Below are 21,350 nucleotides of genomic sequence, written 5' to 3'. Positions count from 1 at the left end.
ATGGACGGTGGAAAGAATGTTTGACACCATCAGAAGCAGACGTGAGACAATCCCACTCATTTCCCAGTCACACAGTTCTCCCTAAGGCACCCGTGGTTTTTGCAGAAAAGAGCAAATTAATTCAGAAAACCTCAGTCTCAATAAGTAACATTGGGTATTCCAGGAACTTCTACTGCGGCCAGACAACAGTGAGCTACTGGGCAGCACCAGTCACAGTAAAATCATCACTGCCCTCCTCTGGCAGGCCCGCCACAAGGGAAGGTTCTCTGCACTTGGGCAGTTTGGGTTCGTTAAATATTGGGGAATTGCATTCCCTTAAAATAAAGGATTTCTAATACACAAATACATCAATTAACGCGACAGGCCAAACCCGTTCCTGGTGTAACTGCAGCGTGCCCAGTGGAGGCAAGTACGCCGGAAACTAGGGTGACCCTGTATGTTAGAGAATTTGTAAATGGAATCTCATCTGAGGTATGTTTCCTACGGTGGGAGCCTCAGGCTAACTGAAGGCACAAAAGGCACACCAGAGGAGCAGGTAGGAGGGGGAAGAGAAAGCTGCTCCACCTACATCTGTCCCACCTCACTAAAACAATCCTTAGAAATCACTCACCCCTACTCCTGCAGCAGCCCCTCATGTGCTCAGCTGTGCATGGGGCTGCAAGCTTTGGCTGCTGCTCTGCTCCTGCGACACTATGCTCAACTAAAAGAGCGCATGCAGCCCTGCCCAACCGAGCCCTCTCAAGTGGCACTTGGCCTGCTGGGGAAATGGGCAACAGGGAAGGATTCTAAAGCACAAAAAAAGAATAAAGGGAGAATAGAGACAAAAAAGATGGAGAAAAACAGTGGAAAGAAAGCGAGATGATGGCGACTGTATTAAGGTATGGCATGACACGGTGGGGGTTACCAACCCGCCAAGCCACTGACTGGGGGCTCCTCCAAAACCAGACAGAGAACAACTGAGCAGTATACCCAGGAAGTCTCTGTCTCCTTGGAACCTAACCACCGAGAGATGCTTGTCTCTCTCTTACACAATCATGGCTCGATTAGCCTGATTTTCACCTCCCCGACTTTATCCACACTGAACCGATCTGTCTGACATTTCGTGTTGGATTGGATGGCAGCGTAGGGCTTTTCTGGAAAGTCTGAGGCAAATGCAGCAGCAAAGGGCTTGGGAGGTAGGAGCAGGGCTTAATTTGTGCCAGGGCGGAGCCCCGGTGCCTCCGGGCCTGGCGGGTCAGTTATGGATGTAAAGAAATGGCCTGAACCCCAGCACCTCTTTCATTACATATTAAACACTGAGCAGGGTAGTTCAAACACAAGGTGACTTCTCTTCCCAAACACTGTCCTTTTCTTGGCTCATTGTAACGCCAAACAAGCTTGGTCTAGACAATCCCTTTGTGTGAATCTGTTTCTCTCGGTGAGGACTGGAGCCTTTGTCTAGTTCAGGGGAGGCTAGTTACTCACAGTGGTTTATATGATATGGGCTCTGCTGAGCTCTGAGGGAACATCTACACTACAGGATTATTCCGATTTTACAGAAACCGGTTTTGTAAAACAGATTGTATAAAGTCGAGTGCATGCGGCCACACAACACACATTAATTCGGCGGTGTGCGTCCATGGTCCGAGGCTAGCGTTGATTTCCAGACCGTTGCACTGTGGGTAGCTATCCCGTAGCTATCCAATAGTTCCTGCAGTCTCCCCCACCCCTTGGAATTCTGGGTTGAGGTACCAGTGCCTGATGGGGCAAAAATCATTGTCACGGGTGGTTCTGGGTACAGCCTCACCCCTCCCTCCGTGAAAGCAGCAGACAACCGTTTCGCGCCTTTTTTCCTGGGTGAACTGTGCAGACGCCATAGCACGGCAAGCATGGACCTTGCTCAGCTTAATACCGCAATCTTGGACGTTGTAAACACCTCACGCATTCTCGTGCAGTCTAGGCTGAACCAGGACCTGCAAAGTCAGGCGAGGAGGAGGCGGCTATGGCAGTGCAGCGATGAGAATGATGAGGACATAGACACAGAATTTTCTCAAACCGCGGGCCCCTGCGCTTTGGAGATCCTGATGGTAATGGGGCAGGTTCTAGCCATTGAACGCCGATTTTGGGCCCGGGAAACAAGCACAGACTGGTGGGACCACATAGTTTTGCAGGTGTGGGAAGATTTGCAGTAGCTGCGAAACTTTTGCATGCGTAAGGGCACTTTCATGGAACTTTGTGACTTGCTTTCCCCTGCCCTGAAACGCCAGAATACCAAGATGAGAGCAGCCCTCACAGTGGAAAAGTGAGTGGCAATAGCCCTCTGGAAGCTTGCAATGCCAGACAGCTACCGGTCAGTCGGGAATCAATTTGGAGTGGGCAAATCAACTGTGGGGGCTGCTGTGATGCAAGTAGCCAAAGCAATCACTGAGCTGCTGCTACGAAAGGGAAACGTGCAGGCCATAGTGGATGACATTGCTGCAATGGGATTCCCTAACTGTGGGGGGGCGGTAGATGGAACCCATATCCCTATCGTGGCACCGGAGCACCAGGGCACCCAGTACATAAACCGCAAGGGGTACTTTTCAATGGTGCTGCAAGCACTGGTGGATCACAAGGGACGTTTCACCAACATCCACGTGGGATGGCCGGGAAGGGTTCATGACGCTCGCGTCTTCAGGAACACTACTCTGTTTAAACGGCTGCAGCAAGGGAATTACTTCCCAGACCAGAAAATAACAGTTGGGGATGTTGAAATGCCTGTAGTTATCCTGGGGGACCCAGCCTACCCCTTGATGCCATGGCTCATGAAGCCATACACAGGCAGCCTGGACAGTGGTCAGGAGCTGTTCAACTACAGGCTGAGCAAGTGCAGAATGGTGGTGGAATGTGCATTTTGCCGTTTAAAGGCTCGCTGGCGCACATTACTGACTCGCTCAGACCTCAGCCAAACCAATGTCCCCATTGTTATTGCTGCTTGCTGTGTGCTCCACAATCTCTGTGAGAGTAAGGGGGAGACCTTTATGGCGGGGTGGGAGGCTGAGGCAAATCACCTGGCCGCTGATTACGCACAGCCAGACACCAGGGAGATTAGAAGAGCACACCAGGAAGCGGTGCGCATCAGAGAAGCTTTGAAAACGAGCTTCATCACTGGCCAGGGAAGGGTGTGACTGCTGTTTTTGTTTCCCCTTGATGAACACCCACCCCCCTTGATTGACTCATTCCCTGTAAGCAACCCACCCTCCCCCTTCGATTACAGCTTGCTTAAGGAAATAAAGTCACTCTCGTTTATAAAATCATGTATTCTTTATTAATTAATTATAAAAAGAGGGAGAGAACTGAGAAGGTAGCCTGGGTGTGGTTTGGGAGGAGGATAGGAGGGAAGGAAAAGGCCACTAAAAAAATTTCACATTAATGACAGCCTTCTGGTTGGGCTGTCCACGGGGGTGGAGTGGGCGGGTGCACGGAGCCTCCCCCCACGCGTTCTTACACGTCTGGGTGAGGAGGGTATGGAACATGGTGAGGGGGGAGGGTGGTTATACAGGGGCTGCTGCGGCACTCTGTGATCCTGCTGCCGTTCCTGAAGCTCCACCAGACGCCGGAGCATGTCAGTTTGATCACGCAGCAGCCCCAGAGTTGCATCCCGCCACCGCTGATCTTCGTGCCGCCACCTCTCATCTCGAGCATCTCTCCTCTCATCTTGAGCGTCTCTCCTGTCCTCACATTCGTCCCTCCTATCCTCACGTTGGTCCCTCCTGTCCTCACGGTCACTGGCATCTTTCCTGTACTTTGCTACCACGTCCTTCCACTCATTCAGATGAGCTCTTTCATTGCGGGTCACTTCCATGATTTCGGAAAACATTTCTTCTCACGTCTTTTTTTCCGCCGCCTTATCTGAGATAGCCTTCAGGACGGAGTAGGGTTGCTTGAAAAATTTGCAGCTGCATGAGGGAGAGAAAAAAGGGAGAGAAGTATTTAAAAAGATACATTTTACAGAACAATGGTTATACTCTTTCACAGTGAACAGCACTATTCACCTTACATAGCACATGTGATTTCACTACAAGGTCGCATTTTGCATCTTAATATTGAGTGCCTGCGGCTCTGGTGTTACAGATCTCACAAACGCAGGTCCAGGCATCAGAATTCAGCTTGCATGGTAAGCCACTGTCTTTCAGCTTCTGCAGCCTTCATATATACAGTGCTTTACCCCTCCCCACACCGCATGGCTGGTATCATGAAAGCTCACTGCTAATCACCCCCCTGCCCTCCCCTCACCACATGGCTAGTAGCTGGGAAGATCCCTGCTAGCCAAATGCGAAAAAACTCATCGCTATTTCACTCCTCCCCTCCCCCCACTTGGCTACGTGCAAGGAAGGATTTTTTTTAAGCAGCAGGCCACAAACCCAGTAGGAAAATGGGCATCTCTGTCCCCTTAATTAAATTCCTGATTTTCAACCAGGTTACCCTGAACGATATCACTCTGCTGAGGATAACACAGCGAGATAAAGAACGGATGTTTCTTGAATGCCAGCAATCACCGGGACCATACGCAGCTATGCTTTGTCATGCAATGATACCCGATTACTTGCTACATGCATGGCGTGGTAAAGTGTCCTACCATGGAGGACGGAATAAGGCTGCCTTGCCCAGAAACCTTCTGCAAAGGCTTTTGGAGTACCTCCAGGAGCGCTTCATCGAGATGTCCCTGGAGGATTTTCGCTCAATCCCCAGACATGTTAACAAACTTTTCTAAGTAACTTTACTGGCCGCGAATGCATCCCAAGTCCTCAGGGCAAATCAATCATTAAAAAATGCTTGCTTTTAAACCATGTTTTATATTTACAAAGGTACACTCACCAGAGTTCCCTTTCATGGCTTCATTGTCTCGGATAGTGGCTTGGGAGGGCTGGGAGGGTAATTCCATCTGGGTCAGAAAAAGCTCCTGGCTGTTGGGGCTAACGGAGTGCTGTGTGCTCTCTGCAAGCTCGTCCTCCTCTTCTTCATCGTCATCTTCCCAGTCCACATAATCCTCAGCCATGGCTGAGATTACAACCCCCACCTCGGAATCCATGGACAGGGGTGGGGTAGTTGTGGTGCAGCCCCCTAGAATTGCATGCAGCTCAGCGTAGAAGCGGCATGTTTTTGGCCCTGCACCGGACCTTCCGTTTGCTTCTTTGTTTTTCTGGTAGGCTTGTCTGAGCTCCTTAACTTTCACTCTGCACTGCACTGAGTCCCTGCTGTGGCCTTTTTCCATCATAGCCTTGGAAATTCTTTCAAATACTTTTTCATTTCATCTTTTGGAATGGAGTTCTGTTAGCACTGAATCATCTCCCCATATAGCGATCAGATCCATTACCTCCCGAGCGGTCCATGCTGGGGCTCTTTTTCGATTCTCAGGAGACTGCATTGTTAACTGTGCTGATGAGCTCTGCGTGGTCACCTGTGCTGATGAGCTCTCCACGCTGGGCAAGCAGGAAATGAATTTCAAAAGTTCGCGAGGCTTTTCCTGTGTACCTGACCAGTGCATCCGAGTTCAGATTGCTGTCCAGAGCGGTCACAGTGGTGCACTGTGGGATACCGCCCGGAGGCCAATACCATCAGTTTGCGGCCACACTAACCCTAATCCGATATGGTAATACCGATATTAGCGCTACTCCTCTCGTCGGGGAGGAGTACAGAAACCAGTTTAAAGAGGCCTTTATATCAATATAAAGGGCCTCGTGGTGTGGATGGGTGAGGCGTTAAATCGGTTTAACGCTGCTAAAATCGGTTTAAACCCATAGTGTAGACCAGGCCTGAGCAACCCATGCTGGCTCCCAGATTCCTGAACCACACACACAACGCCGGCCTTCGGGCAGGGCCGGCTCCAGGTTTTTTGCCGCCCCAAGCAAAAAAAATATTTGGCTGCCCCCCGTCCCAGTCCTGGGCTCCCCCCCCCGTACTCCCCTGCTGCCCCAGCCCTGGGCTCTCCCCCACCCCACACCCTCTGCCGCCCCCGCGCGGGGCGTCCCCCTTGCCCCCCCACCAGTGCCCTCCCCCAACCCCACTGTCACCCCAGAGCTGGGCTCTCCCTTTCCCCCCTACCAGTGCCCCACACACACACCTCCTGCTGCCCCAGCCCTGGGCTCTCCCCCGCCCCGCCACCTGCACCCTCCTTCCACCGCAGCCCTGGGTCACTGGTAACTCGCTCCCAGGGCAGGTCATTCAGCAGGAATTTTGGATGTGCACAAAACACAGACAGGATTGGTTCCCATATGGTTACAGAGCTGCAGTAAAGTGGAACAATTTTCAGCTTGTGTGATTGGAGGATATCTGGATGCATATTATAAGACTGTCCTCCATAAATGAGGAAAAGTTGAGGTGCCTTTATTATTCTTTTGTTCCACTCTTTCTTTCTATGGGGAATTTGCCAATGCAATATCACTGTCTTACTTTTAACAAACAAAGAAAAAGGCAATGGCTGTTGAAAATAGCAATTCCAGTCCTAATAACCACTGGGAAGCATTTCTTGCTCAATTTTATCCTACTTTTTCTACAGCAAGTTACAGTTGATCAGTATATTTGATTTGGGAGAAATGAAGTAATGAAGTAACAGCTGCCCAAACTGAGCTTGAGCACTCCTGAATTTTGAGGTGTTCAAATCTGGAAGGCAGGTGCTGGGTGTGTGTGTGTGGGGGGGGGCTGTGGGCTCCGCGGGGGAGCACGGCAGCATGTATGCAGCAGCGTGTCTGGAGCTGCGTGGAGCCAGACATACTGGTCTGAGTGGCACGGTAAGGGGGCTGCGGGATTGGAGAAGGGGTAGGAGGTTTCGGGGTGCAGTCAAGGGACAGGGAGCAGGGGGGGTTGGATGGGGCAGAGGTTCGGGGGCAGTCAGGAGTAGGGAGAAGGGGGGGTTGGATGGGGTGGAGGTTCGGGAGGTAGTCAGGGGACAGGCAGGTTGGATAGGCATGGGAGTCCCAGGGGTTTGTCAGGGGACAGGTAGGGGGTGGGGTCCTGGGGGGAAGTTGAGGGGGTGTCTCAGGAGGGGGCAGTTGGGGACAAGGAGAAGGGAGGCTTAGATAGGGGGTGGGGTCCCAAGGGGCAGTTAGGGGCAGGGGTCCCAGGAGGGGGCAATCAGGGGACAGGGAGCGGGGCGGGATTGGATGGGTTGGGGTTTCTGGGGGGGCAGTCAGAGGGAGTGGATGGTGGCAGGGTGGGGCTTCCCTCCCCCTGGAGTGTCCTGTTTTTTGAATGTTAAAATATGGTCTCCCTACCATTCACAGCACTCACAGCACACTGCCGCATGAGGTCCCCCTCCTTCCTTTCCAGTTGGTAGTGGCCAAGGGAATGCTGGGAAATGTAGTTCTTTCCCTGCTCCAGGGCTGGCTCTATAGTCAGGGAGCTAACCAAGGAACTACAGCTCCCAGAGCCCCCTGTCGGTTCTCAGCTCCCATGCCGCCCCTGCAAATGGGCTGCCCCAAGCAGGTGCTTGCTTTGCTGGTGCCTAGAGCCACCCCTGCCTTCGGGACTCTGTGGGACATGAGCTAAGCCTCCATCCGAACAGCTGGGCCATGCCAAGTTCCTAAGGTGTGAATGCCAGTGCCCCTGCTAGGGCAGCTTCTGCTTTGGGACTCTCCTGGAGCAGCAGCCCCCCAGGGGAAAGCTCTGTCACCTGCTTCCTCACCTTTCCCGCCTGGCTCCTGGACAGCGCAATTTCACTTTCAAGCTGTTTAATCCTCACATCTCTTTGCTTCACTTCATGAACAAACGTCTCCTTGGCTCTGCGGAGCTTGGCTTTATGGCGGACTTGCCGCTCATTGTGTTTCCTGAAAAGATAGATATATAAATAGCAGCCTATTAAAATGCTTGACTGATTTTGTACACAAAGAACAATACACTAGATGCCTAGCACTTGCTCAGATTGCCACATGGCATCTGTACAATCCCGGTAGGGGTGAGAGGAAGGAGAATATTACCCAGGTGGGACAATACAGCCAGTGGATCTGCTGTGGGGTTAATGTAATGCTGAGTGACCAGTCTGACTGATACTGTCATTTCTCTGAAATGGTTCCAACTTCCCCCATTCTGGTAAAATAGCCAGCCTTTGAATGTGCCAACCTCTTGGCCCAGTTCAGAGCCCTCTGAGCTCTGTTAGCTCAGACAGAAGCCTGCGGGCCTCAGGAACTGCACCCTAAGGTGGGGAGCATGATTGTTGAGAGATAAGCCCACAAACATTTCATCTTCCTATTGGCCACAAATACAAAATCCAAACCACAGTAACAAGGATCTTGTCTCTTGTACCTCACGTCTGGGTCTGTCCACCTTGGTTTTCGTTTGTTTTTAAATAAGCTACAACTTCAGCCAATCAGAAACCAGTCTCTGAAGCAGGGCCCACGCTTTCCACAAGTTGGCTCCCAGAAGGGTCCTATCCAATCCTTCCCCAGGAGACCAGGACAAACAGCAATCCCAGCCTGTGTAGTTTTAATAAACCTGGGATGAAGCTTCAACCACTTCTATCTTCCCTTTCTCAGCTTTGGTTCTGCAGATGCCAAGCTCAGTTCCTCCCTACATGACCTTGATCTTACTGCACTGCAATCCCCAAAACCTGTGGAGTGACACTGGCAGAACACTGGGGTAATGCGGCAGTGAACTCCGCACTCTGCATTCACCCCTCCATTCCCAGGATAATCAGTCAGAGCTTCTCCTTCCTTGCTGCTTAAAATCTTTGTCAATTTATTCACTTATTGGTGCAGACTGAACTCCAGAAACATGCCCACATACAGACTGTAAGTGCCCTGACAACCAGCTGCTGGAAAATAACCACCCAACATCACAACACAATACAATACAATCAGCTTCCAGCCAAGAAATCAAATCAACAGAACATCCCCCATCCCACACCACCCACTTCCCCAAATGCCCTGTCAAGTAGATGGGCTTTTGCAGGGGATTTTAAGGTCAACACATTAGCCCACTTTGGATGTAATGAGGGCGCTAGTGCCAAAGCAAAGATTGCTTCATGGAGAATGGCATACTGGGAACGCTTTCTCTTTACTGCCAGCGGTGTGTCTGCTGATCACAGCTGTGGCAGGCTGGCCCAGAGAGGTGTCTCTCAGGAAGACAGGACACAATCCATTGTAGGCTGTATAGAGCACAACTAGTACGTTCAACTCCACCTGGAAACCAACAGGCAGACAATTACAGGTGCTCAGAAAGAAACAGGGGGAGGAGTAAAAACATGAGAGAATTTGTTCCCATCAAAACAAAATGACATTCTGGAAACAATTCAAAATTTTTGTTTCAAAGGTTTTCAAAAAATCAAAACATTTGAATCAAAATCAAATACCTCGAATATTGTGAACTGGTTTTAAACTAGAATGTTTCATGAGTCTGATTCAAATCTGATTGTAACGGCCTTTTCCATCAAAAAACGTTGAGATGAAAAATGTCTGAGCTCTACAGCCAGTGCAGTGTGCTCCTGCTGAGACCTGTAGCAGGGTGGTTACTCTGCTCCTGCCCTGAAGGGCTTAAAACAGCCCTGGGGGAAGGTTGTGGCTGGGAGCTGCTAAGCTGGGCTGATTGGGAAGTGGCTGCAGCTGGGACACGCCCCAACCAGGCCACAGCTGGCCTATATAAAGAGGCTGGGAGCCAGGAGCTCAAGAGTCTCCCTCTGCCTGTAGAGGGAGAAGGGCCTGGCTGCAGGGAGCTAGAGACCGGGTACCTGAGTGAAGCAGGGCTGGGGAAAGGCAGAGGAGCTGGGGCGCTCCAGCCTGGAAAGCCCCAGGCTGTGGCCTAGCATAAGGCCCAGGGGTACTGGGGGTTGCAGAGGGCAGCCCAGGGGTAGGCCAAGGCAGCAGGTCCAAACCCTCCTTGCCAGTGATGAATAGGCTGATACTGCAGTCTGCCCCAAGGCGTGGGGCTAGACAATGGCTGGCAGTAGCCATATACTGAGGTAAGGTGGGGATAGTGGGTGGGGGTTCCCCTGGGACGGGGAGACCCAAAGAGAAAGGGATTACTGCTCAGAAGCAGCACCCCAGGTACAAGGGCACTGGGTCCGGGAGGGACACGGGGGTCAGAGGACAGGCAGATCACCAGCCTGCAGAGGGCGCTCCGGAGTTGGAATGAGCTAATTCCCAGAAGTCACCAGCAGGAGGGGTCGCAGGGGTGAGTCCGCACGTCTACAGACCCCACCTGCTTACATGGTGCCTGTGCCCTGCACCACCTTCAGCTCCTGAATGGAAGCACACAGAATGAAGTAGCTGCAGAAGTGGGACATTTACTCCACCTGATTCTCTTTGAAGATGTCAACTGAAAGCAGATCTCTCAGTGCTGACTGTATTTTACATGGGAGACCAAAGTTCACACTATAAGCCACTCCACTGTCACAACAGGGACACAAAGAGCAGATGCAGTGCCACCTCATTCCCCCGTGGCCCCTGCTGCTTTGGTCATTACCTGACGTAGATATCGAGCTGCTTCAGGAGACGATCATATTCCTCGTGGAGGATTTCCTTCTCCTGCTGCAACAGCGACAGCTGCTCTGAAAGGTTCTGATTGGTTTTTTGACAATGGAGATGCTGAAAAACAGATGCATGTTTTAGAATTTCTCTTAAAAAAACGTGTAGGGACTGAAAACGTCCTTTCAATCCTTGCGCTCCCAGCTCTGGGCTCAACAGCTTCTCTGTCATAAAGCCTCCTTTTTGCCCAGTAACCAGACAAAGGAACAATCATATCTAGGCTATCCTGCTCTTGCCACTCCAATGAAACTGCCTTTGCTATGGCCACAGGAGAAGTCTGCCTCTTCCTAGCTAAGTTGGAAGAATGTGGATCTCCCTGGCAGGGACACAGAGTGAAGGGACACCGCTCCCAAGTGTATTGTCTCCTACCCGGATTGCTGTGCAAAAGGCCCCATGCTCTGAAAGGAAAGGGGCTGCCTTCTCCTGTTCCATCCTCCTGCCCCCACCCAACCCTCCCACGGAGCTCTATTCACAGTAAGCTTTAGGCCTTGTCTATGATACAGTGGCACAGCTGCAGCGTTGCAGTGTAGATGCTTCCTACACCAACGGAAGGGGGTTTTCTGTGGATGCTATTACAGGAGGCAATAGCTAGGTTAATGGAAGCACTCTTCCATTTGCCTACCCGCGTCTACACCAGGGGTTAGGTCAGTCTCACTACAGTGCTCAGGGCATGACTTTTTTACAGCCCTGAGTGACACAGCCAGGTGGAGCTAATTTTTAAGTGTAGACCAGGCCTTAACCGGGTGGGTGGGATGGTGTTGTGGAGGGGAGCACAGAGAGCTCCCTCTGTTTTCACATCACTCATATTCTAATCCAGGCCCCTAAGAGATGCTGAACACCTGGAATCCCTGTTGAAATCAGTGGGAGCTGCAGGAGCTCGGAACCTCTCAGGATTTGACCCTGTGTTATCAATTTCTGGGCACGGGCCCTGCAACTCCACTGCTCCAAGACTGAGCCCTCTGGCCCCAGCGTCTCTGTTCTCACTGTGGCTCTTTAGTGGGTCCAAATGAGCGTTGACTCCTGGTAGAGACTTCACTGGGGAGCAAGACAACCAGCAGGGATTCATAGCAAAGCAGGACAAACTATTCAGAACAAGCCAACATTTACTACTAGAGCACGGTATGAAAGGGTCCTTAGGTTAGTGTGGAAAAGGAAAACTTCACTGAGAGCCCATGCTGGCAGAATTACCTGCCCCTGCTGTCCAGAGCCTCCTGGATTTCATCTCTCTCTGTTTCTTTCCCCTCTACCCTGGGCAGCTGCAATCTTCTACCACAGTCAGCTCATACCAAGCTTCTTGTCCCCAGCTGCAGCCGTGCCATGTTCACACGTCCTGCTTCCTACAGCTCTCAGCCGTTGAAAGTTAATGTCCAGTCTTTGGTCCTCCATTGTATCTCCCAAGGCAAATTCATCCGTATGGGGACAGTTCTTGATAGTTCATTCATACCAACCCAGGCAAGCCCACGTGGCACCAACATCCCCATCCCTTATCCGCCTGTCCCAGAGGAGAAACTAACTCCTTCACACCCAGTGGGTAGCAATACAAAGTGTGTGCGGATACGGAGTCACACATATCTTTCATAATGCCACAAACACTTCTACATTCTCCACAGCAGCATTATCAGCTGACAGGGAAGTACTGACTCTTAGCTTGATGGTCTGTATTGAAGTTAGTCATTAGAACAGCAGCATCATTTATGCCACCAACCTGTCCCCTTCCCAAACAGCCAACCCCAGAACAGCCATGTGTAACTTACCTCATCTGATGCTGGTTTTTTTTCATCCTCTAATATATGCAGTTGTGCCTCCTGCTGCTGAAACCTGACCTGCAGCTCAGCCTGAGTCTTGGCCAGCAAAGTCTCAGTCTCATGTGAGTGTCTGAGCTGTTGCTGCAGCTCCTCTGCATGCTGATCCAGGAGCTTCCTAAAAGCATGTCATGGCAATGAGGCAACAATGGACAACCACTGATAAGAAGTTGACAGGGTTTCAAGTTACTCTGGGCCTGGTCCCCACAGAGATTTTGTATCAGTATAAATAGTTATATCAATACAACCTCTAGTATTAACCCAGTTATACTGGTATAAAGGTGTCTTATACCAGCATAGTTTATTCTCCTTTCCACATGGGAATAAGCTTTACTGGTATAAGCACCTTTATTCTGGTATAACTGCATCCACACTGGGGGAGTTGTACCCTTTTAACTACATTGGTATAGTTACAGAGGTACAACTTTTGGGTGTAGACAAGGCCAGTTACTAATGCAAAGCCCCCTCTGAAGATCATTAGTCATTAGACCTGTGAATCAGAAAGACAATGAAATGAAATGAGCTAAGAATACTGTGACCTAGGGACCCATTGATGCCAACTGGCAGAGGGCACAGGAAGTCATAGGGTTTTACAGGGATCCCCTGGGTCAGATATTTGCATAACAGTTCATTGAAGGCTGGCATGTGAGATCTCTACTGAGAGCCAGTAGCCCACTGGTCATCATAATCAGTATGAAATGTATGTACGGATAATATTTAAGGATTTATGTACCTATCCTGAAAATGATGCTCTTAAGTAGGGCTATCAATTAATCGCAGTTAACTCACATGATTGATTTAAAAAAATTAATGGTGATTAAACATATTAACTGTGATTAATAGCAGCTTTAATCGCACTGTTAATAATAGAATGGCAATGGAAATTTATTAAATATTTTTGGATGTTTTTCTACATTTTCAAATATATTGATTTCAATTACAACATAGAATACAAAGTGTACATGCTCACTTTTTATTATTATTTTTATTACAAATGTTTGCACTGTAAAAATGATAAAAAATAGTATTTTTCAATTCCCCTCATACAAGTACTGTAGTGCAATCTCTTTACTGTGAAAGTGCAACTTGCAAATGTAGATTTTTTATTAAATAACTGCACTCAAAAACAAAACAATGTAAAACTTTAGAGCCTACAAGTCTACTCAGTCCTACTTCTTGTTCAATCAATTGCTAAGACAAACAATCATAGAATCATAGAATATCAGGGTTGGAAGGGACCTCAGGAGGTCATCTAGTCTAACCTCCTGCTCAAAGCAGGACCAATCCTCAAATAAATCATCCAAGTTTGTTTACATTTATGGGGGATAATGCTGCCCACTTCTTATTTACAGTGTCACCTCAAAGTGAGAAAAAGGCATTCACATGGCACTTTTGTAGCCAGCATTGCAAGGTATTTACGTGCCAGATGTGCTAAACATTCATATGCCCCTTCATGCTTCACCATTCCAGAGGACATGTTTCCGTGCTGATGACGCTTGTTAAAAAAATAATGCGTTAATTAAATGTGTGACTGAACTCCTTGGAGAAGAACTGTATGTCTTCTGCTCTGTTTTACCAGCATTCTGCCATATATTTCATGGTTATAGCAGTCTTGGATGATGACTCAGCACATGTTGTTCTTTTTAAGAACACTTTCACTGCAGATTTGACAAAATGCAAAGAAGGTACCAATTTGAGATTTCGAAAGATAGCTATAGCACTCGACCCAAGGTTTAAGAATCTGAAGTGCCTTCCAAAATTTGAGAGGCGCGAGGTGTGGAGCATGCTTTCAGAAGTCTTAAAAGAGCAACACTCTAATGCAGAAACTACAGAAACTGAACCACCAAAAAAGAAAATCAACCTTCTACTGGTGGCATCTGACTCAGATGATGAAAATGAACATGCGTCGGTCTGCACTGCTTTGGATCGTTATGGAGCAGAACCCGTCATCAGCATGGACACATGTTCTCTGGAATGATAGTTGAAGCATGAAGGGACATATGAATCTTTAGTACATCTGGCACATAAATATCTTCGATGCTGGCTACAACAGTGCCATGCAAATGCCTTTTCTGACCTTCAGGTGTCATTGTAAACAGGAAGCTGGCAGCATTATCTCCTATAAGCTCAATTTTCATGATAAAGAGATTGCACTACAGTACTTGTAATAGGGGAACTGAAAAATACTATTTATTTTGTTTTTTAAAGTGCAAATATTTGTAATAAAAATAAATATAAAGTGAGAACTGTACACTTTGTATTCTATGTTCTAAATGAAATCAATATATTAGAAAATGTAGAAAAACATCCAAAAATATTTAAATAAATGGTATTCTAATATTGTTTAACAGTGCGATTAATCGTGTGATTAATCACGATTTATTTAATCGCTTGACAGCCCTACTCTTAAGGGAGGTGATATACCTTGGAAATGTTCCTTCCAGGGGCGGCTCTAGGAATTGCACTGCCCCAAGCAGGGCAGCACGCCGCAGGGGGCGCTCTGGCGGTCGCCGGTCCCACGACTCTGGTGGACCTCCTGCAGACATGCCTGCGGAGGGTCCACTGGTCCCACGGCTCCAGTGGACCTCCCGCATGCACGCCTGCAGATGCTCCACCGAAGCCGCGGGACCAGTGGACCCTCTGCAGGCACGTCTGCAGGAGGTCCACCAGAGCCGCCTGCCGCCCTCCCGCGGCACGCCGCCCCAAGCACGCGCTTGGCGTGCTGGGGTCTGGAGCCGGCCCTGGTTCCTTCCAGGCAGGAGATAACAGAGACCTCTCTCCCTATGCGATGATTGGTGTGTTCTGTTTTATGCCTCACTTTGTGCCTATTGGCATACTGAGCCATGGGCAAAAGAAGAGATTGAGAAATCTACAAGAGAGCAAGTCTACAAAATGAAACCAACAGCAGGGGGTGAGCCATTTATGAATAAAGACGAAGGATGGGATTGGTATATCTTGGGGGCCAAAGAAACACACGGAATCCGTCACCTCAGAGGCAAGGGGACAGTGTGTCTGTCTCATGAAAGGAGGGTCACAGGCCACCCGTCTGAAAAGTGCTGCTGAGAAATACTTGGTTAGACAGAAGAGTATCTAGTAAATTAAGTCTAGGCTGTAGCATGTGTGCTAGGATTTTATTTTATATGTAACCATTTGTTTCCATTCTTCCACTTGCAACTACTTGAATATCTCTGTTAAATAAACAAAGACCTTAGTTCACTCTGTACATGTGCAAGTGCTGTGCGTTAAGCGGAGTGGTGATCGGAGGTGCGGTTGCGGGCAGCCCAGAGCCCTCTGACTCCCAGTCGCGGCCGGGATTCAAAGGGCTCTGGGGTGCCCGCAGAGCGCCGTTTGCGGGGGATTTAGAATCCCCTCGCGGGCCGCACAGTGAGGCCGTGATTTAGAATCCCCATACCGCAGGCCGTATGTTGTGCAGGCCTGAGCTAGAGTATATTGTTTCTTTGGAAGCAGCCAATCTGCGAATATTGTGAGGGTCCAGTGGACCAGCACTGGACACATCAGGGAGATGCTCGGAGGACTCAGGGGTTGGAGTGTGCCTATCGCTAACCTGGAGAGAGACAGCAGGACCTGCAAGGCCCAAAGGGAATGGCGTGTGTTGCCCATGGCTGATGGAGTTGTGAAGCTGAACCCAGCAGACAAAGATGGGCCTTCCCCTTGGCAAGGACAAAGGGGAGTGAGGTGCCTCCCAACCTTGGGTAACCCCAGGAAGCGTCACCAATGCTACGTGCATATCTTTGCGTTGTGCCCACTACACATTTTGCCATTCCTGGAGTCTGAGACCTTGTGATGGGGAAAAGAGACTTATTTTAGGACTTGTCTACATGGGAAAGTTAGTTGTGAAATAAGCTAGGGAATGTAAAGTGCAATAGCTTCTCCACAGTAGCTCCCTGTGGAGTTGCTCTTATTCTGCTTCCAAAATGGATTAACCAATGCGGAGTAACTATTCCCCAGTGTAGACAAGCGCGGAGTCAATCCTCACCCGAGAGCAGGTGAAGGTCATACCCAGCCGCTGCAGGAGGTGCACTTCCAAAGTTCATTCCGGTTCTAGCCGTATGCACCATTATCGGTACAGGGAGTCCCCCTGAAACCACCAATATCTCCAGGACCAGAATGACCTTGTTAACCTTACCCATTGTTCTGTACCCCAAAGCAAACATGCCATAGAACCCCTCCCCCGCTTCAGAACAGTGCAGCATAACCTAGGTGGGTACGTCCGTACGGGAAGCTTCCAGCAGTGACTGATGCAGCAATGTCTGCCTGAGTTTGCATAGGGACAGGTACTGTAGTGGGATGTGCCCCATTCAGTCTCAGGGGGACTTAATGCTGAGGCCAACTGACCACCATTTAGAAGTTGACATTGTTAACTCTTTCATTGCCGATCACCCAGCCAATGTGTTGCCCCGTTGGTATTGAATGCCCGGGTGAATGCTGGGGTTGGGGGCAGTGGGGAAGGCAGGTGCTGTTGAAGGTTGCTGGAATGGGGAATTATGGGCCTAATTCAGTCTGTGGTTACAGGACCCTAGTGGCAGAAAGTCCACCAAGAGCAGTGGCTGGGTAGTGGGTGAGATCAGCACCACTGCCAGGCAGCCTCTGCAGTGGAGTTCACACAGAGTACTTCCCAGCGCGCAAAGCTACAGAGGTGCTGCAGCAGCTCCTCTGCATGCTGATCCAGGAACTTCCTGAAAACATGGCATGGCAGTGAGGCAGAATCCCCGACAGTCCTGGCTTCCCTCCAGGGTAAATGATTCTCCTGATCCAGCTACCCCTATGGGTTGCATCCTCTTAGTATCATAGATTATTAGGGTTGGAAAGGACCTCAAGAAATCATCTAGTCCAACCCCCAGCTCAAAGCAGGACCAATCCACAAATCCCTAAATGGCCCCCTCAAGGATTGAACTCACAACCCTGGGTTTAACAGGCCAATGCTCAAACCACTGAGCTATCCCTCCCTCTTGTCCTTAAAGGAACGACTCAGGCTCTAGGAGTTCACAAAAAACTCTCTACATATTTCCACAGCCCTAATCATCTCTGTTGATGTGAAATGCACTGTATTATCTATGCAGCCTGGCACACTATGGCTGTCCCTGCTATGGCCATTCCAATCAGCACCAAGTCCCATCTAACTTGCTGAATATTCACACATGCGTTTTCCAAGACTAGAGCCCAGGCCCCACCTCCTTAACTTATCCACACGTCTCTATGATCTCAGCACACTACGCCCTTGGCCAGTGACCCCTGCTATGTTCATACTGGTTATAAATGCAGACCTTACATCTGATGCTATTTCTCATTTCACTTAACAATACGTTCAGACAGACATACAGATAACATTAGCTACCATCTCTCTAGGTTCTTATACTGTGCCCTGCTCTGCTGCTCAGCCTTGTGGGTAGGGGCCTACCAAATTCACAGTCCATTTTGGTCAATTTCATGGTCATAGGATTTAAAACAAAAAACAAAAAATTTAATGATTTCAGCTATTTAAATCTCAAATTTTATGGCGTTATAAATATAGGGGTCTTGACCCAAAAAGGAGTCAGGGGGGTGGGGGTGTCACAAGGTTATTGTATGGGGGGTTGCGGTACTGCTACCCTTACTTCTGCACTGCTGCTGGCAGTGGCGCTGCCTTCAGAGCTGGGCAGCTGGAGAGCGACGGTTGCTGGCCAGGATCCCAGCTCTGAAGGCAGCAGCGCAGAAGTAAGGGTGACATGGTATGGTATTGCCACCCTTACTTCTGCTCTCCTCCTGGCAGGGTGCTGCCTTCAGAGCTGGGCCCTCAGTCAGCAGCCACCACTCTCCGGCTATCCAGCTTGAAGGCAGAGCAGAAGTAACAGTGGCAATACTGCAACCCCCCTAAAATAACCTTGCAACCCCCTTGCAACTCCCTTTTGGGTCAGGACCCCCAATCTGAGAAACACTGGTCTCACCTGTGAAATTTGTATAGTATATAGTAAAAGTGCACAAAAGACCAGATTTCATGGGGGGAGACCAGATTTCACAGTCCGTGACACGTTTTTCATGGCAGTGAATTTGGTAGGACCCTACTTATGGGACTCAAACTTGTCTCTCCTTCCAGTGAAGATTTAATGCTATTGACTATACTTGTCTGGACCCTTCCTGCCCCTTTCCCAATTTGAGAAATGAAATACACTGTTACGTTTCTATTCAGGGCCAGACTGGGGGTTCAAACAGCCTCTTGTACTCTTGGCCCTGATGCCTACATATTTTATCCTGTCCATCATCTGCCAGTGTGGTAGCTATAATGGATTCCAGGTAAACTCCATCCACTGTCTGCCCTTCATCAATAGTCTTTGTTACTCCTTTCAGTAATGCAGTTAATGAATCACATCAGAACACATGTTGTGTTGAAGGGTGAGGGAGAACCCTGGAATTTGGTAATGCTGAAAGTGACCGACTCTTAGTGTCCAATGACACACAAAGCTGGGAGCACTTTCTAAAGGCTTAGCCCAGAGAAAAGCCGAAGGTGTTATTCACAGCAAGTCTGTGGACCATGGCTTTGCCAGGATGGGACAAATAAAATCCACAGGATGATTAAGGTGGAACTCTGTGGCCTTTGCTTTGCTGTATAGCTAATACTGGCAAAGCCCCCTAGTGTAGACACAGCTTATACCAGGGGTCGGCAATCTTTCAGAAGTGGGGTGCTGAGTCTTCATTTATTCACTCTAATTTAAGGTTTTGCGTGTCAGTGATACATTTTAACATTTTTAGAAGGTCTCTTTCTATAAGTCTATAATATATAATTAAACTATTGTTGTATGTAAAGTAAATATGATTTTTAAAATGTTTAAGAAGCTTCATTTAAAATTAAATTAAAATGCAGAGCCCCCCAGATTGGTGGCCAGGACTTGGGCACTGTGAGTGCCTCTAAAAAGCAGCTTGCATTGCCGCCTTTGGCACCTGTGCCATAGGTTGCCTACTCCTGGCTTATATTGAACAAAGGAGTTTTTCTGCTGGCGTAGCTCAACCTCTTCCCCGAATGCCATCAGCTATGTCAACAGAAGCACTTTTGTCTCGGCATAGCTGTGTGTCTGTACTGGGGGGTTGCTGGCATTGTGATGTTGGCTGAGCAGGGGTTTCTTCACACCCTGACTAACTTAGTATCAGAGGGGTAGCCGTGTTAGTCTGGTTCTGTAGAAGCAGCAAAGAATCCTGTGGCACCTTATAGACTAACAGATGTTTTGCAGCATGAGCTTTCGTGGGTGAATACCCACTTCTTCGGATGCAAGCAGTCCACTGCTTGCATCCGAAGAAGTGGGTATTCACCCACGAAAGCTCATGCTGCAAAACATCTGTTAGTCTATAAGGTGCCACAGGATTCTGACTAACTTAGCTAGACTGACAAAAATTTGTAGTCTACACCTGACCTGTCAGTCACCACTTTGGAAGGAACTTAGCATGTGTCCATAACACCAGCTTATCTTTAAAGGCTGTAGTCAACTGGATCACTTGCTAGGGCCTGCTGCTCACTCGCTCTAGGAGCTGAAGTCCAGATGCCAAGATGATGGGCACGCTATAACCAAGGCCCTGCATACTCTGCAGCAAGATGGACCTAGCTTTTGCGGTGAGGTCTCTGGGTTCTACAGCCTCTGGTGGAAATCTGGAACGTCCCTGGCAGCTTTGGGTGAATTTAAAACATTGAGGTTTTTGTTGAGTTATCGACCTGACAGACCCTCTCTGCCAGATCCACGTACTCCTCCAGTCAGGAGCAGAGTGGTTTTGTGGCCAGTGCACTGGACTGGGAGTCAGGAGAGCTGGGTTTTATTCTCTGGGTTCTGGAATAGCTCTCCCACTGACTTGCTGCATGACCTTGGGCAAGTCACTTCCTCTCTCTGTTCCCCCTCCCAACCTTTGTCTGTCATGTTTATTTAGACTATATGTTCTCTGGGGCAGGGACCATCTTGTGCCCTGTATTTGTAAAGCACCCAGCCCAGCGGGGCTCTGATCTTGCTTGGGTCCTGAAGGTGCTGCCATATTACATATAGAAATAATAACGCTAAAACCCCATTCTGGGGCAGGAAGGCTTTTTGCTGAGCTGAGGTTCCCTCTGACTGGAATGCCTTCCAGGCAGAACACTGGCAGGCTGGATATTTGCTCCACATCCGGAGGTTTTTGCTGCTTGTGATTAGGCCTTTGCAGCCCTGGGTTGAGTTTGCTTGCAGCACTCACCGTGCTACAAGTCGCACAGCCCCAAGAGCACTGCTCAGAGCTCCCTTTCCAGGGTTTTGATTTCTGCAGGGGAGACCATGACAAAAGCTTTCCCCTGCACCTCCCTCCCCCTCCCTAGGGTTGTCTACAGTGCCCATCACCTCAGCCTGGTGACAGTGGGACGCCCTTAGTTCTGGGTGGGAAGGGATCCCCATTTCCTGTTCAGGCTAAAGCAATAATGCAGCCCTACTCCACTGCCAGGCAGAGCACCATGTAAACAGCAGGCCGGCATGTTCCCGGAGCAGCCAGCATCCTGGGACTAGCACCCCCTCACCTCAGCAACATGACAACCCCAGTTCATTTCACCTTTTCCGCTGCTCTTCCTGGAGCTGCCGCTGCAGCTGAGTTTCCCTTTCTTGGGCCTCCTTTAACTCCTCCTCCATTTGCTTCCTGCCCAAAACGTGGGTCTCAGTTAGGCGGAGCTGGTGATGGGACTCCTTCAGTTTTTGTTGTAGCTCCAAAACCTTGGGGGAAATTGGTTGCAAATTAGATAAACAGTAAATGACAGGTTTTGGCTGGATGCTGTCAATAACAGCTGACTACTGCAAGTCAGCCTGGGCTGCTGGAGAACAGAACCTGCCTCTGGTACAGTCTGCAGGGCCAGCCTCTCCCACCCCTGCTGCAGGCTAATTTGTGGTACCGCAATGCTACCTCTGCTGCCTGAAGGAATGGCTTCTGCGAACCTCTGCAGGCACAGGGAATGCACAGACAGCGACTACATTAGAAACAAGAGGCAGACCAAGGACAGGGTAGGCCTATTACTCAGTAAGGAGGAAAAAACGTGGAAATGGTAGAGGTGTTTAATGATTTCTTTGCCTCAGTTTTCACC

General features: G+C 49.3%; 1 protein-coding gene across 10 annotated transcripts in view; it reads right to left on the bottom strand.

Annotated features, from left to right (window-relative positions):
* The window catches only part of CCDC30 (coiled-coil domain containing 30), a 140,407-nt gene that overhangs the window by 5,016 nt on the left and 114,041 nt on the right, over window positions 1–21,350 (bottom strand). For all 10 annotated transcript variants that reach the window (XM_039508921.1, XM_039508924.1, XM_039508923.1 and 7 more), the window contains 4 exons: window positions 20,828–20,985; window positions 12,230–12,395; window positions 10,414–10,535; window positions 7,643–7,784 (listed from right to left, as the gene is read on the bottom strand). In XM_039508921.1, coding sequence (XP_039364855.1) covers window positions 7,643–7,784; window positions 10,414–10,535; window positions 12,230–12,395; window positions 20,828–20,985 — 588 coding nt within the window. The remainder of the gene's footprint in view (window positions 1–7,642; window positions 7,785–10,413; window positions 10,536–12,229; window positions 12,396–20,827; window positions 20,986–21,350) is intronic.

Source organism: Mauremys reevesii, linkage group 21, assembly GCF_016161935.1.
Source record: "Mauremys reevesii isolate NIE-2019 linkage group 21, ASM1616193v1, whole genome shotgun sequence".
NCBI lineage: Eukaryota > Metazoa > Chordata > Testudines > Geoemydidae > Mauremys > Mauremys reevesii.
The sequence above is the reverse complement of the archived record's forward strand: the minus strand, read 5'-3'. Positions and strand labels throughout refer to the sequence as shown.